This window comes from Staurois parvus, unplaced genomic scaffold, assembly GCF_062004578.1.
Source record: "Staurois parvus isolate SC_StPar_1 unplaced genomic scaffold, SC_StPar_1.0 ptg000574l, whole genome shotgun sequence".
In the NCBI taxonomy this organism is placed as follows: Eukaryota; Metazoa; Chordata; class Amphibia; order Anura; family Ranidae; genus Staurois; species Staurois parvus.
In genome coordinates, this window is record NW_028318370.1 from 5,178,860 (window position 1) to 5,196,513 (window position 17,654).

The 17,654-nt window shown below is 48.2% G+C and overlaps 1 protein-coding gene across 2 annotated transcripts in view; it reads right to left on the reverse strand.

The window, feature by feature from the left end:
• Window positions 1-209: 209 nt before the first annotated feature.
• The window catches only part of LOC149450481 (golgin subfamily A member 7B-like), a 61,149-nt gene continuing 43,704 nt past the window's right edge, over window positions 210-17,654 (reverse strand). For both annotated transcript variants that reach the window (XM_089691926.1, XM_089691927.1), the window contains 2 exons: window positions 4,787-4,888; window positions 210-1,318 (listed from right to left, as the gene is read on the reverse strand). In XM_089691926.1, coding sequence (XP_089548052.1) covers window positions 1,208-1,318; window positions 4,787-4,888 — 213 coding nt within the window. In that variant the 3' untranslated portion in view covers window positions 210-1,207. The remainder of the gene's footprint in view (window positions 1,319-4,786; window positions 4,889-17,654) is intronic.

Below are 17,654 nucleotides of genomic sequence, written 5' to 3' on the forward strand. Positions count from 1 at the left end.
ACATTTATTCAAATTAAGGCAACAGAATAAGATGAGGTTTCGGGTCAGGAAGTTGAACTTGAGAGTTTTCTCCAACTTGAGTTGTTCAGAAATCTCCGTCAATGGAAGCATTCCTAATAGGTTGAATTATTATTTTTTTTTTGTTATAAATACAGGAAACATCTAGTAATTAGTCTGTGGTTACAGATTCCATTGTGGAAACATGCAGGTATCATCCAAATGGTTTTTAATCTCAGTGATATATATATATATATTTCCTAAAATAGATTTCATTTTCCACGATACGTTCCTTAGATCAGGCAGAAGATTGATATGTATCCCAGTTACAGCTACAAAGTAACGTTTGGAGATGATGCGTCATTTCATACGCAGCACCTAGAATTGCTTTATGTGAAAAATAAATAGAAACTAGAATATATAAACCTATGTGATTGCACGTTCCATGGCGGGTGGAACGGTGGAAGCCTTCATTAAAAGGTGCGTCTGTTCGTTTTGCTCGATTCGTTCAGGTTCTTGTCAAGGAAGTCGATGGAAACCTTGTGAAGTTGTGACGGGAGTGACTTTGGGTGTGGGGGCCCATGGAACACAGCCCCCTTTGGAGAGGTGGGGAGACCCCTTTCTCAGCTCCCCATATCCATATTATGTGTAAGTCACCCTGTGCCTGTTAGGGGTACAGGGTGGAATGTCCTGATATTGTGTAGACAGGTATAGGTGGGGTGGGGGGGTTGTTCATTGTTTACTGCCACGAAGTCCCATTGTTCTATTGTGTCTTGCTTGGGAGCAAACTATTATGGGATGTATGTGTTTATGTGTATTGGCTTGGTGGGGGGTGTTTCCGGCAGCCCTTCCCCCTGATGGGACTGTCTGTTAGGATGTGTCTCTTGTTACTAAATGTATTGCCCCGCCCTGTGTATATATCTTGTGTCTGTTAAAATAAAGCAGTCTATTTCCTGTTTTAATACAAGCCTGGTGCTGTCTCGTCTTGTATGGTCAGCAGTGGTGGCCATGGATCTGTGTTCAGACAGGGAATCTAACGGAAATACCCTAGTGCAGTTGGGGTCCGGTTCCGTTACAGATGCTCCACGTCGTGTCCGGCTACAAGGAGTCCTATCTACAGTTAGAACCTGGTGCTCTGATATCGCAGTCTTCGAATTTCAGAAAGGCCATCGTCTCGGCAGTACAGGTCCCCGCAGGGACTCTCTGCCAGTCATCGGGCACGACTGGCTACTCCGCCGCCGCCGGCGCTGCTGGTGCTGCTGGAGCTCCCACTGCTGCTGCTGCCGCTACTGCATCGGTCTTCATAGATGGAGATCTCGATCTTTAATAGAAGGGATCAAGGAAGACACTTGTGTGATTGGTCACTCCTACCTCCACCCAGGGCCTCTGGATTTTATACACACACAGCAATACTTACCTACGTTCTCCAAGAATGAATACAGCAACAGGGGTCCTCATTAGTAGGGACACAATGGAAAGGTATCAATGCAACATTTGGTATCCATTCGGAATGGACAATGGCGGAAAATAACCAGAGTGGTCTGCAAGACAGCAAAAAAAATAGGAATTTTGACTTATGCAGGCCATACATGGTTCGAACTCCGCGTACTGGGCATTGTACAGAATTACTATCATGGCGTATTGTTGACAACTAAAAGTTGGGATTTCCTGGAAAATGTAATGATTTTTTTTTAAGTTTTTATGATTTAATGGCCACCCATATTGCATTTGTGCAGTGTCACGGAGCTGGTTCTCCCCCCCCATCCTCCAGGCTTGCTGCCTGCCTGAACTGCCCTGTGCTGTGCGCCCGGACTTAACCATTGCCTGCCAGTCTGCCCCGCTGCTGTGCGCCCAGACTTACCCATTGCCTGCCTGAACTGCCCTCTGCTGTGCGCCCAGACTTACCCATTGCCTGCCTGAACTGCCCTCTGCTGTGTGCCTGGACTTACCCATCGCCTGCCAGTCTGCCCTCTGCTGTGCGCCCAGACTTACCCATTGCCTGCCTGAGCTGCCCTCTGCTGTGCGCCCGGACATAACCATTGCCTCTCAGTCTGCCCTCTGCTGTGTGCCCGGAGTTACCCATCGCCTGCCTGAACTGCCCTCTGCTGTGCGCCCGGACTTACCCATCGCCTGCCTAAACTGCCCTCTGCTGTGCGCCCGGACTTACCCATCGCCTGCCTAAACTGCCCTCTGCTGTGCGCCCGGACTTACCCATCACCTGCCTAAACTGCCCTCTGCTGTGCGCCCGGACTTACCCATTGCCTGCCAGTCTGCCCTCTGCTGTGTGCCCGGACTTACCCATTGCCTGCCAGCCTGCCCTCTCCTGTGTGCCCCGACTTACCCATCGCCTGCCTGAACTGCCCTCTGCTGTGCGCCCGGACTTACCCATTGCCTGCCAGTCTGCCCTCTGCTGTGCGCCCGGACTTACCCATTGCCTGCCTGAACTGCCCTCTGCTGAGCGCCCGGACTTACCCATTGCCTGCCTGAACTGCCCTCTGCTGTGCACCCGGACTTACCCATCGCTTGCCAGTCTGCCCTCTGCTGTGCACCCGGACTTAACCATCGCTTGCCAGTCTGCCCTCTGCTGTGTGCCCGGACTTACCCATTGCCTGCCTGAACTGCCCTCTGCTGTGCACCCGGACTTACCCATCGCTTGCCAGTCTGCCCTCTGCTGTGCACCCGGAGTTACCCATCGCTTGCCAGTCTGCCCTCTGCTGTGTGCCCGGACTTACCCATTGCCTACCAGTCTGCCCTCTGCTGTGCGCCCGGACTTACCCATTGCCTGCCTGAACTGCCCTCTGCTGTGCGCCCGGACTTACCCATTGCCTGCCTGAACTGCCCTCTGCTGTGCACCCGGACTTACCCATCGCTTGCCAGTCTGCCCTCTGCTGTGTTCCCGGACTTACCCATCGCCTGCCAGTCTGCCCTCTGCTGTGTGCCCGGACTTACCCATCGCCTGCCAGTCTGCCCTCTGCTGTGTGCCCGGACTTACCCATCGCCTGCCTGAACTGCCCTCTGCTGTGTTGCCTGTGTGGACTGCAACCCTCCGTGTCCAGCTCCCCGCATCCAGTAAGTGGACTAACCCCGTGCTGCCCAAAAGACTGAGCCCAATTCTCCCCAGGAACCCGAAGTCCCACGAAACTGCCACGCCCCTGTCTTACTGAACACTGTGAACTACCAGCTCCCTGTTGTTCCATATTGCCTTCCAAAGAACGTTACTGTGTTGCTGTGTCTGGTGTGGATCTGTAGACTAACGGATCTATTGTCTGTACCCCAATAAACACCGGCACGTCGGGTTCCGTGCAATCTGTCTCCGTGTGCTCTCTCCCTGCGCTCTCGGTTCGCGTGACATGCAGTATTACAGCTGCATCATTAAAGCATTTATAAAGTTTTTTCTTAACTAAAATAGCAAACTGTCATACTTACCTGCTCTGTGCAATACTATTGGTTCTGGGGTTCTTCTGGGGTCCCGCACTGACAATCTTGGCTACTCCTCTTCCCTGTGCGCCACCATAGGAATCCGCTTCCTATAGGGGGCGCACCTGCTGGCTTGCTCCCAAGCTGGGCTGTGTGCACCCATAGACACACACAGAGTGGCTCAGTCCCACCCCCTGTTTTCTCCCCATGGGATTTGATTGACAGCAGCAGGAGCCATCTACTGTCTCTGAGCCCGTGAGAGGGGAGAGAGAGCGCTGCTGCAGATGGGCACAGCGCTGGATCAATTCAGGACTACAGGGTAAGTATTTGGGGGGGGGGGGGGGACAACCTGTGGAAGGTTTTTTTACCTTAATGCAGGTAACACACTAAGATACTAAAGCACCTTTTGACATTAGAACCAATCAGGATAGCAGCCAGTAGAAAGTGTACAGTTGCAAGAAAAAGTGTGTGAACCCCTTGGGATTACGTGGAGTTTTGCATGAATTGGGCATAAAATGTGCTCTGAACGTCATCTAAGTCCATCTAAGTCACAACAATAGAAGAACACAGTCTGCTGAACATAATACTACACAAACATTAGATGTTGCCATGGTTTAATTGCACATAACATGTAAACATTCACAGTGCAGGGAGGAAAAAGTATGTGAGGCCCTAGCTTAATGACTTCTCCCTGAGCTAATTGGAGCCAGGAGTGAGCCAACCTTGACTCCAATCAGTGTGATGATATTGGATGTGTTGCTGACACCTGTTTTGGGTTTACTGGTTTCAAGAAGCACTGGCTGATGTGAACCATGCCTCGCAGAAAAGAGCTCTCAGAAGACCTACCATCAAGAATTGTTGACTTGCATGAAGCTGGAAAGGGTTACAAAGGTATCTCCAAAAGCCTTGATGTTCATGTGTCCATGGTAAGACAGACTGTCTACAAATGGAGAAAGTTTAGCACTGTTGCTACTCTCCCTAGGTCGTCCTGTAAAAATGACTCCAGATCGTTGTGCAGGTCTGATCTGCAACTACAGGAAACGTTTGGTTGAGGTTATTGCTGCCAAAGGAGGGTCAACCAGTTATTAAGTCCAAAGGTTCACATACTTTTTCCTCCCTGCACTGTGAATGTTTACCTGTTATGTGCAATTAAACCATGGCAACATCTAATGTTTGTGTAGTATTATGTTCAGCAGACTGTGTTCTTCTATTGTTGTGACTTAGATGACGTTCAGAGCACATTTTATGCCCAATTCATGCAAAACTCCACGGAATCCCAAGGGGTTCACATACTTTTTCTTGCAACTGTAAAACAACGAACACTTACCCGACCCGATGCAAAAAAAAAAAAAAATTGTTACAAAAAGGATACGACACGCATTCCTCGTTCTACGGGATCAGTGATTAGGAGACCTCGGGGAGCGTAGATCTTCTCATTTTGCTCTTGGATGTATTTTGAGATTTTCTTCAAAACCTTCAACACAGAAATAGAGGCTGGATGAGAATAGGAATACGCTGAAATTCTGAATTATCGGGGGGAACCGTGGAAGATCCGGGCGGCCAGCCGGAAGTTCTGGGAATATTAATACCAGTCAATGCCGTACCAATAATAATCATACTAAATATATACAATATAGAGATTACATGTGATTAATGGATTCTAATATAGACAGTTGTGTTGAAAATACTAGCAGTCAGACATCACTAACCGGATCAATCACTGGTTTTGGTGGAAATGATATTTCTACATGGCAAATAATTTCCTAGCAGGTGTAGTAGAGTCATAGAAATCCAACAGACCCAACAGTCATGACATGCATGCTGCTGATTCTGTGTCATTGAATCCCTCATTGAAAGGGGCGTGTTCACAATAATAGCCGTGTGGAGTTCTATTAGTGAGGTCATTCATTCTTTGATAAACAGGTGGCAATTATTGCCCTTATTTAAGGAAGGAAGGCAGCAAATGTTGTACATGCTGGTTACAGTGCATTTCTCTCTGAAATTCTGAGGAAAATGGGTCGTTCCAGACATTGTTCAGAAGAACAGCGTACCTTGATTAAAAAGTTGATTGGAGGGGAAAACATATAAAGAAGTGCAGAAAATGATCGGCTGCTCAGCTAAAATGATGGCAAATGCTTTAAAATGGCAACCAAAACCTGAAAGACGTGGAAGAAAGCGAAAAACTACCATTGGAATGGATAGAAGAATAGCCAAAATGGGGCGGACTCAGCCAACAATCAGCTCCAGGAAGATGAAAGAAGGTGTGACGTTCCCTGTGAGGACTCAGCCAACAATCAGCTCCAGGAAGATGAAAGAAGGTGTGGCGTTCCCTGTGAGGACTGTTACAATTAGAAGACGCCGATGTGAAGCCAAGCTATCTGCAAGAAGTCCCCGCAAAGTCCCACTGTTGGAGAAAAGACGTGCTGAAGAGGTTACAATCTGCCAAAGAGCACATTGACCGGCCTAAAGAGAAATGGCGCAACATTTTGTGGACTGATGAAAGTAAGATTGTTCTTTTTGGGTCTAGTGGGCGGAGACAGTTTGTCAGACGACCCCCAAACACTGAATTCAAGCCACAGTACACTGTGAAGACTGTGAAGCATGGTGGTGCAAGCATCATGATATGGGGATGTTTCTCATACTACGGTGTTGGGCCTATTTATCGCATACCAGGGATCATGGATCAGTTTGAATCCATCAGAATACTTGAAGAGGTCATGCTGCCTTATGCTGAAGAGGAAATGCCCTTGAAATGGGTGTTCCAACAAGACAACGACCCCAAACACACCAGTAAACGTGCAACATCTTGGTTCCAGACCAACAAGATGGACGTTATGGAGTGGCCAGCCCAATCCCCGGATCTTAATCCAATAGAAAACTTGTGGGGTGACATCAAAAATGCCGTTTCTGAGGCAAAACCAAGAAATAGAGAAGAACTGTGGAATGTGGTCCAATCATCCTGGGCTGGAATACCTGATCACAGGGGCCAGAAGTTGGGGGACTCCATGCAACACAGATGTACAGCAGTTCTCAGAAACAGTGCGACTACAACCAAATATTCATGAAGTCATTCAAAGGAAAGCAAAATCTTCAAACAATTCTTCATTTTTCAAGTATTTATATAGCGCCGTCAATTTACGCAGCCCTTCACACATATATATTGAACATTCACATCAGTCCCTAACCCTCAAGGGGCGCACAATCTAAGGTCCCTAACTCACAATCATACATACACATATTTGGGCCAATTTATAAAGGATCCATTGAACCTACCAGCATGTCTTTGGAGTGTGGGAGGAAACCTGAGTCCCTGGGGGAAACCCACGCAGGCACAGGGAGAACATGCAAACTCCAGGCAGGTGGTGCCATGGCTGGGATTCGAACCGACGACCCGAGTACTGCCAGGCGGAAGTGCTAACCATTTAGCCACTGTGCTGCTCCATGGACACAGGTGTATACAATCAAGCCCCTAGGCATGCAGACTGCTTCTACAAACATTGGTGAAAGAATGGGTCGCTCTCAGGAGCTCAGTGACTCCAAGCGTGGTCCCGTGATAGGTGGCCACCTGGGCAATAAGTCCATCTGTGACATTTCCTGGCTACTAAATATTCCATGCTCAACTGTTAGTGGGATTATAACAAAGTGGAAGCCACTGGGAACAACAGCCACTCAGCCACCAAGTGGTAGGCCACGTCACATGACAGGGCGGGGTCAGTGCATGCTGAAGCGCACAGTGCGCAGAAGTCGCCAACTGTCTGCAGAGTCAATAGCTAAAGACCTCCAGACTTGGTGTGACCTTCAGATGAGCCCAACAGCAGTGCGTAGAGAGCTTCATGGAATGGGTTTCCATGGCCGAGCAGCTGCATCAAAGCCTTCCATCACCAAGTGCAATGCAAAGCGTCGGATGCTGAGGTGTAAAGCACGCCGCCACTGGACTCTAGAGCAAGGGAGATGTATTCTCTGGAGGGACCAATCACGCTTCTCTGTCTGTCAATCAGATGGACGTGTCTGGGTTTGGTGGTTACCAGGAGAACGGTACTTGTCTGACTGCATTGTGCCAAGTGTAAAGTTTGGTGGAGGGGAGATTATGGTGTGGGGTTGTTTTTCAGGGGTTGGACTTGGTCCCCTAGTTCCAGTGAAGGGAATGAAGTCACACAGAGTACCAACCTTCATAAGTCAGTGTGCCAAAAGACATCGTCCTGTGTACATTGGGAGCTGTGCAACTGGTGCTATTCTGACCACGTGTGTTACCACGTCTGCTATTTCATCATGGACAGCAAGTTGGAACAAAGAGCAAACGTGAAATTCTACATGAAACCGGGTAAATCTGCCACAGAGACATCTGACACGATTCAGCAAGTTTATGGCGATGCTGAAACGAGTAATTTGAGGTGTTTTGAGCGGCACGTGCACTTCAAGAGCAGAACATCGCTGGAAGACAACTAGAGATCAGGAAGACCTTCAACGAGCTCAACCCCCAAAAATGTGGAAACCATTCGGCAACTTGTGCATGATGATGGTCAGAGAACAATCCACTGCATTGCTGCCATTGTCGGTGTGTCATATGGGACAGTCCAGGCAATCCTCACATGTGATTTGAACATTCACCATGTTGCTGTCAAGTTCGTCCCCAGGCTTGTGACCCAGAAACAGAAAGAACACCATGTCAAAGTCTGCCAAGAACTCCATCAGCATGCCGTGGATGATCCATCCTTCATGTTGAGGATCATTACCGGTGGTGAAACTTGTGTGTTTGAGAATTTCACATTTGCTCTTTGTTCTAACTTGCTGTCCATGATGAAATGGCAGACATGGTAGCGCACATGGTCAGAATAGCACCAGTTGCACAGCTCCCGATGTACACAGGGAGATGTCTATTGGTGTGGTCAGAATAGCACCAGTTACACAGCTCCCAATGTACACAGGGCAATGTCTATTGGTGTGGTCAGAATGGCACCAGTTACACAGCTCCCAATGTACACAGGGCAATGTCTATTGGTGTGGTCAGAATGGCACCAGTTACACAGCTCCCGATGTACACAGGGAGATGTCTATTGGAGTAGTCAGAATGGCACCAGTAGCTCCTGATGTACACACAGGACAAAGTCTATTGGCGTAGTCAGAACCACACCAGTTACACAGCTCCCGATGTACACAGGGCAATGTCTATTGGCGTGATCGGAATAGCACCAGTTACACAGCTCCCGATGTACACAGGGCTATGTCTATTGGCGTGGTCAGAATAGCACCAGTTGCACAGCTCCCGATGTACACAGGGAGATGTCTATTGGAGTAGTCAGAAAGGCACCAGTTGCACAGCTCCCGATGTACACAGGACAATGTCTATTGGTGTGGTCAGAATGGCACTAGTAGCTCCTGATGTACACAGGACAATGTCTATTGGTGTGGTCAGAATGGCACTAGTAGCTCCTGATGTACACAGGACAATGTCTATTGGTGTGGTCAGAATGGCACTAGTAGCTCCTGATGTACACAGGGCGATGTCTATTGGTGTGGTCAGAACCACACCAATTACACAGCTCCTGATGTACACAGGGCGATGTCTTTTGGCACATTGACTTATGAAGGTCGGTGCTCCCCTTGACTGTGCGTGTAGCCTTGTGCTGCCATTTGCTGGCGTGTTATAAAACTCTCAAAACCTTATGACCACCTCGTAGATGTAGTAGGTAACTTGGGTGTCCATTGCCATAAAAATATATTTAAACTCTTGCAGGTCTTGCGTCATGAAAAGATAGGTATATTCTGTTAGTAGCAACCCCGGCCCTGGTGGAGCCAACCCAAGTGTTTCCAGGTTACCTTTAACACTTTAGTGAATACCGGCTATGCAGTGCAGAGGGGGCTATGCATCACAAGAGTGACAACCATATATACAACTCACGATACATGAGTGTTGTGGTCACTGGGAAGAATGCTGCTTACACTTCTGGTCAGTAGGAAGAATTACCCCCCTTATAGATAACTAAAAAGATCAATGATGTTGGTGGGAACTTTTCTGAGAGACAGGAACCCCTAGCAACCTCTGGAGGAACCCTAGAGTTCAATGAAACCCTTGATAAGAAACCCTGAACTAGACACAACATGAAAAATACACGTTTGGAAGATGTTCTATCTGCTGAAGGAAGTCCTGGTTAGCACACTTGTATGCCTGCCTGAAAATGGTGCCTCTATTGTGTGGACCAGCAGCCACCCATTGAGTCCACTTATTGGCTGGAGAGCACTTCCAACCATTGTTCAGATTCTATGTAACATTTATCAGCAAAACAGACCGCCGGGAAGTTCCTGGAGAGGAATCCACCTTCTTACCGGCTCCTCGCTTTTGTCTCCAGGATCTGGGAACCGGACCAGACTCTCGAGAACTTTACACCATAAGGGGCTATTCTGGGCCATTCTAGGGGGCTTTGTGCAGCTCAATGTTGAGACTTACACACTTGAAGGACACACACTGAGCCAATTAAAGGAAAAAACACACAAATATGGATACAAAAAGGTCTAAGAACAGAAGAGGTTTTACAATTCAAAATGGAGACAACAAACAAAAGGTTTAGAAGGGTTTTGAGGATGGATGGAAAGGTATGGGCTTCGTAGAGGTTAGGAGGACACCCAACCGCCCTATGAGCTAGGCCTGGATCACAACAATGAAGTTTGCGGTTTGTCCATTTTGCAGCGCTGTTTGAGGCGCCCTTTGCGTTTTCTTCCTTTTTTTTTTTAGGCCAACTTGTTGCTGGGCTTAAAAAAAAGTTCCCGAACCTTTCCAAAAAATGCAACAGCTTAAAAAAGCAGAGCTGATCGTGTCCCATAATAAACCATGTTAAATGGACTGTAAAAATGCAAAAAAGTAATATAAAAACCGCATTGGTGTGAACCAGGCCTTATAGAATGATCAGTGAGGAAGGTGGGGTGGTGGGGCTGATATGTACTGGGGGGCACGTTGGGACAGCAGAGGACTTGTAATAGAAGTTGGGGTGGAGGGGCTGATATGTACTGGGGGGCACGTTGGGACAGGAGAGGACTATAATAGAAGGTGGGGTGGAGGGGCTGATATGTACTGGGGGGCACGTTGGGACAGCAGAGGACTTGTAATAGAAGGTGGGGTGGAGGGGCTGATATGTACTGGGGGGCACGTTGGGACAAGAGAGGACTTGTAATAGAAGGTGGGGTGGTGGGGCTGATATGTACTGGGGGGCACGTTGGGGCGGGAGAGGACTATAATAGAAGGTGGGGTGGAGGGGCTGATATATACTGGGGGGCACGTTGGGACGGGAGAGGACTATAATAGAAGGTGGGGTGGAGGGGCTGATATGTACTGGGGGGCACGTTGGGACGGGAGAGGACTTGTAATAGAAGGTGGGGTGGAGGGGCTGATATGTACTGGGGGGGCACACTGGGACGGGAGAGGACTATAATAGAAGGTGGGGTGGAGGGGCTGATATGTACTGGGGGGCACACTGGGATGGGAGAGGACTTGTAATAGAAAGTGGGGTGGAGGGGCTGATATGTACTGGGGGGCACGTTGGGATAGGAGAGGACTTGTAATAGAAGGTGGGGTGGAGGGGCTGATATGTACTGGGGGGGCACGTTGGGATGGGAGAGGACTTGTAATAGAAGGTAGGGTGGAGGGGCTGATATGTACTGGGGGGCACGTTGGGATAGGAGAGGACTTGTAATAGAAGGTGGGGTGGAGGGGCTGATATGTACTGGGGGGGCACGTTGGGATGGGAGAGGACTTGTAATAGAAGGTGGGGTGGAGGGGCTGATATGTACTGGGGGGGCACGTTGGGACGGTAGAGGACTTGTAATAGAAAGTGGGGTGGAGGGGCTGATATGTACTGGGGGGGGCACATTGGGACGGGAGAGAACTTGTAATAGAAGGTGGGGTGGAGGGGCTGATACGTTCTGGGGGGGCACGTTATTCATCAATGAAGAAGAAAAAGTAGAGTTCTTTAAAGAGAAAGAATACGTAATATTCGGCAGCAATGCCACGCCTGCACAGATGTACCGTCAAGGTAGAGTTTTGTCTTTTGTATCCATTTCTTCGTATCCATATATTTGCACAAAACTCTACAACAAAAACTATTGAATAAGAAGAATGGTACGGATAACCTAATCTACGCCTACAACCCGAAATACTAATTTATAAACTCAGCGAATATGAAAACAAGATAATAGAAAGGAATCAGAGAATACAAGAAAGGAAACCATCATAAAAAGTGTGAAGAGGAAGGAGGAAAACGACAAAAAAGAAGCACAAAAAAAAGAAAGAAAAAAAAAAAAAGAAAGAAAACCAAAGAACAAATGAAAGAGACTGGAGAAGCAGGGGTGTCAAACTGCAGCCCTCGCCGAACTACAAATCCCATGAGGTGATTAATCGTGATGTATAGTTCAAAATAATAATCGTGTGGATCAATCAGAGATCACAGTTCCAAAGTGTGTGGACGTCCTGATCCGGGAGTGACAACAAGTGCAAGTCACACGAATGGGTAAAAAACGCACTCACCAGATGTGCGTTTAAAAATGCACAATATCATATCCTGCGTCATCAGGTTATAGAAAGGTCATCAGATCTCGGGTCAGGTTGCCATACGAATCACTATCCCAGCTCCACAGAAAAGGTCACCAGAAACCGCTACCAGGTATCACCATCAGGGTCATCTATCCTCCAAAAGGGCACTGTGAATGATGACACTCACACAGAGTGCCCAATGAGAGACTACATAGTGTGATATTGCTTAAGGTACCTTTTATTCAAGGATAATAGGTGCAAATGGTAAAAAACAAACTTTCAAAAAGTTCCAAAGAGTTACTGACCATGTATTCAGGGTATGCTGTGGTTAGATGTCCAGTTGCTGTTTGCCCCCAGCCTGGCAAACCTCTTTATGGCCAGGTGGGAGGAGGATGTCATCTATGCAAGAGAGTGGCCGGAACTCTCTTTTTATCGTAGATATATAGATGACATCCTCCTCATTTGGAACGGTGAAGAACAAGCATTATTAAACTTTTTCACCACTTTGAATTTTAATTCTTTAAACATTACGCTTACGTTTGAATACAGTCGGGTCAGTGTCAATTTCCTAGATTTAGTATTAATGAATCACAATGGTAAAATAGAGACGGAAACTTACTTCAAACCAACTGATAGAAATGGTTACATTTCAACGGACAGCTGCCATCACCCCGTTTGGTTACGCAATATTCCAAAGGGGCAGTTTTCCAGAATCAAACGCAACTGTACCAAAGTAGATGCATACTATAAGCAAGCAGTAATCATCAAAGAGAAGTTTGTTGAGAAAGGGTATGATGAATCTACCCTGAACCATACCATTGACATCATAGGGAAATCTGACAGAGATTTGATGTTGAACACCATTTCCACACAAAAACAAAAGCGGATATGCCCTTTCATAACTAATTATTCCACACAATATAAAAAGATAGCCAGTATTATTAATAATAACTGGAAAATTTTGATGACAGATCCAATTCTGAGTACTATATTACCAGAGAAACCGTAACCTGATGACGCAGGATATGATATTGTGCATTTTTAAACGCACATCTGGTGAGTGCGTTTTTTACCCATTCGTGTGACTTGCACTTGTTGTCACTCCCGGATCAGGACGTCCACACACTTTGGAACTGTGATCTCTGATTGATCCACACGATTATTATTTTGAACTATACATCACGATTAATCACCTTAAGGTGATATCACCTATCCACATTCATTTGAAATTGCATGGCAATATGTTTATTAATATGTATTACTGTTTAGCGCTGCACCAACTTATTTGAACATATATATTATTGGAGGTTTTCTTTTGGTTACCTTTCGGTGTATCAGCTGCTTATCTATTTGTATACATATACATTTATGTGTGTATGTATGTGTGTATATATGTATTTACATATATATATATATATATATACACCTTTTTGCTCTTTTGGTAGCGCTCACTAAAATCTCTTTTATTAAATCCCATGAGGTGTTGCAGGGCTGACAGTTAACAGCATGACTCCCAAAGGCAGAGGCATGATGGGACTTGTAGTTTCTCCGCAGCTGGAGGGCCGCGGTTTGACACCTGTCATCTAAGGCCTTGTTCACACGAGGTGTAGGAATCCATTCCCCATGTAGGGGCTGCATGGGAATGCACAGGTGCTCCATGCAGGCAGTCCCATTGCTGTCAATTGGGATGCAGCGGCCGCACGGGCATGGCCGCTGCTCCCGATGTGACATCAGCATGGGTGCATGGCCCCAAATGGACACAGACGGACTTGCAGTTATCAATCACAAGGGCGATGTTCAGCACACTCAGAGTCCATTGAGGATTCCGGCAGCCAATACAGAGCTACAGACAGCGAGCTGGAGGAAGAGGCTGCAGGAGCCTGGCATTGCACCAGCCAGCCACTGATTGTGAGTGCAATGCTTTGCAGGATCCAGTGGAAAAAAAAATTATATATATATATTTGCACATTTTGCTTTTATTTTTTTTTTTCTTAAAGGTGTACTTAGCCTTTAACCTGTTACTGCCCACATATCGCATGTAATGAGGTGGCAAATAGGTGGGCTTTAATGCCCATGCCCTGCACATATGCATCACTGGGTGTTCCCACCCCCAAGCTGTCAAGGACAACTCTCGTTCCCCACTAACAATCAGTAGCTGACAGGACCAGCCCCTGACCATGTGACCACTGGAACAGCCAATCACAGCGGTCATATGACCACCCATTTAAGTTGGGAGAGGTCAATAATAACCAGCTCTTCTGAAGAGCTACAGCCTCCAGCAGAATCTTTTGGCATCTGACACTTCTGGGTGCCAAAAGCCTTCAATCTTTACCCAGGGGCGAATTTACTGCGAGGCAAAAGAGGCGTTTGCCTTGGGCAGCATCTTTCAGGGGGGTGGCGCGGCCCCCTGGAAGAAGGGACACTGGTTGTACTGCACGCCCTGAGCCTTCAGCCACCGGTTCCTGTGCGGTGACCAGGAGCGGGTGGCGGTGTGTCTGAGGAGGCTGCAAGGGACACCAGGGCTGGGCAGCAGGTGGAAGAGCAGAGCGGAGTGAGGGGAGCCGAGGGAGTGGCGTTGAGACTCCGGGAAGGGAGTCGGGTGAGTGATATAGGCAGCACTGATGGAGCAGAGGGCTGTCGGTGGGAATGAAGACATCTAAAAATGGTTTCATTTCGGAGAGCTGTGATGGCAAGTCTCTCTCTTGGGGGGGGGGGGGCATTTTTTGTGTTGCCTATGCCGACAAGGATTGAAATCCTGCAGTGCCGCAAGGTCCCTCTGCTCAAGAAAGCACATGTCCAGGCCCGTCTGAAGTCTGCCACTGAACATCTGAATGATGCCGAGGAGGACTGGTGGGAAGTGTTGTGGTCAGATGAGACCAAAATCCAGCTCTTTGGCATCAACTCAACTCGCCGTGTTTGGAGGAGGAGGAATGCTGCCTATGACTCCAAGAACACCATCCCAACTGTGAAACATGGTGGTGGAAACATTCTGCTTTGGGGGTGTTTTTCTGCTAAGGGGACAGGACAACTGCACCGCATCAAAGGGACGATGGACGGGGCAATGTACCATCAAATTTGGGTGAGAACCTTCTTCCCTCGGCCAGGGCATTGAAAATGGGTGGTGGATGGGTGTTCCAGCATGACGATGACCCAAAACACACGGCCAAGGCAACAAAGGAGCGGCTCAAGAAGAAGCACATTAAGGTCCTGGAGTGGCCTAGCCAGTCTCCAGACCTTCATCCGATTGAAAATCTGTGGAGGGAGCTGAAAGTTCGAGTTGCCGAACGTCAGCCACCAAACCTTAATGACTTGGAGAGGATCTGCCAAGAGGAGTGGGCCAAAATCCCTCCTGAGATGTGTGCGAACCTGGGGGCCAACTCCAGGAAACGTCTGACCTCTGTGATTGCCAACAAGGGATTGGCCACCAAGTACTAAGTCATGTTTTGTGAAGAGGATCCAATCCTTCTTTCCCTCATGAACATGCAGATCAGTCATCATTTGTTAGACGCATTTCTGCTGAATTTGTTGTTGTATTCTGTCTCTCAGTGTTACACCGAACATTCCATTGTTAGACCGATCATTTCTGTGTGAGGGGCGAACATTCCATTGTTAGACCGATCATTTCTGTGTGAGGGGCGAACATTCAACATCAGCCGGGGAGCAAATACGTATTTCCTGCACTGTAGATGGGGACTCGAGGAAGCTTGGAATTAGCAGGTTATCACTGAAGGCAAGAATAAAAGGAGTGATGTGATTGGGTACAGCTGACCGTCTCGATTCATGTGACTCTAATAAAAGGCTCCACCAGCCAATGTATTTTACTAGAAGGTTCCATCGGCTGGAGGTACGTATCTATAGAAAAGCTCCGGATCCCTCCCTACTACATCATGTATCCTCTCTCAGTATCAGCTCGGGTTGAAGTGGGAACAGAATCTGCTGGGAAATTAATTTCCAGCTTACAAAGGTTGAGTTTGCTTTGGCCCGATGCCCAGATGGACGGTGTGATATAAAGAGACCGTGCAATTAGCTGAGCTTGCCGAGTGCCGGCGTGTTGAGACAACCTTTCCCAAGCGTTTGAAGGAAGGATTAAATCTGCTCACCAAGAAATAGCCGGATAATAATGTGAAATGCCGGCCCTGACGTGCGACTCCATCCCGCTCTCCACAGTTTAGCTTTGTCCATGATGGACCGAGTTCAAAGCTGTAGCGTGGCGCTGAGACTCGGCGGCTCTGCGAAATTCAAATCCTTTCTTGCCCTTTGGTAACATGATGTAAGCAGAATTCCCACCAATACTCCCTGTGGGACACACGGGGGCAAAGTGGAAAGTCCCACCCCAGGCTAAGGACTGTTCCTGCTCTCGGGCATCAATATGGACCACACATGAGACCATCATTGATTCATCAGGACATTGTTCATCCGACTTTACATTCTTATTATAATAAAAAGGACGGCAGAATTTAGCGATACGTTTACTAGAGGTGTACTTACCCTTTAAAGATGGACAACTAAGAGACATCTAAAGGCTTCTGTATACCAAGCAAAACAAGTCTGAAATCCACTTCCTATGTGATGTACAAGCCTTATGACTGAGCTAAATCCTCCTTCGTGTTTCACACGCTCCCCCTCACAGACACTGCAGCTCATGGTGGGAGGATTTCAGTAACCCCTTTACTATTTCTGCAATTCCCAACCATCTCCTGTACTATGCCTGCAGTCCCCAACCACCTTCAGTACCTTTTCTGCAGTCTCCAACCATCTCTTGTACCATGACTGCAGCTCCCCAACCATCTCCTGTACCATGCCCGCAGTTCCCAACCATCTCCTGTACCATGTCTACAGTCCCCAACCATCTCTTACACCATGCCTGCAGTCCCCGACCATCTCCTGTGCCATGCCTGCAGTCTGCAACCATCTCCTGTACCATACCTGCAGTCCCAAACCATCTCTTGTACCACGCCCGCAGTCCCCAACCATCTCCTGTACCATGCTTGCAGTCCCCAACCATCTCCTGTACCATGCTTGCAGTCCCCAACCATCTCCCGTACCATGCCTGCAGTCCCCAACCATCTCCCGTACCATGCCTGCAGTCCCCAACCATCTCCCGTACCAGGTCTGCAGTCCCCAACCATCTCCTGAACCATGCCTGCAGCCCCCAACCATCTCCTGTACCATGCCTGTAGCCCCCAACCATCTCCTGTACCATGCCTGCAGTCCCCAACCATCTCCTGTACCATGCCTGCAGCCCCCCAACCATCTCCTGTACTATGCGTGCAGTCCCTAATTATCTCCTGTACCATGCCTGCAGTCCCCAACCATCTCCTGTACCATGCCTGGAGTCCCCAACCATCTCTTATACCATGCCTGCAGTCCCCAACCATCTCCCGTACCATTCCTGCAGTCCCCAACCATCTCCTGTACCATGCCTGCAGTCCCCAACCATCTCCCGTACCATGCCTGCAGTCCCCAACCATCTCCCGTACCATGCCTGCAGTCCCCAACCATCTCCCGTACCATACCTGGAGTCCCCAACCATCTCTTATACCATGCCTGCAGTCCCCTACCATCTCCTGTACCATGCCTGCAGTCCCCAACCATCTCCTGTACCATGCCTGAAGTCCCCAACCATCTCCTGTACCATGCCTGCAGTCCCCAACCATCTCCTGTACCATTCCTGCAGTCCCCAACCATCTCCTGTACCATGCCTGAAGTCCCCAACCAT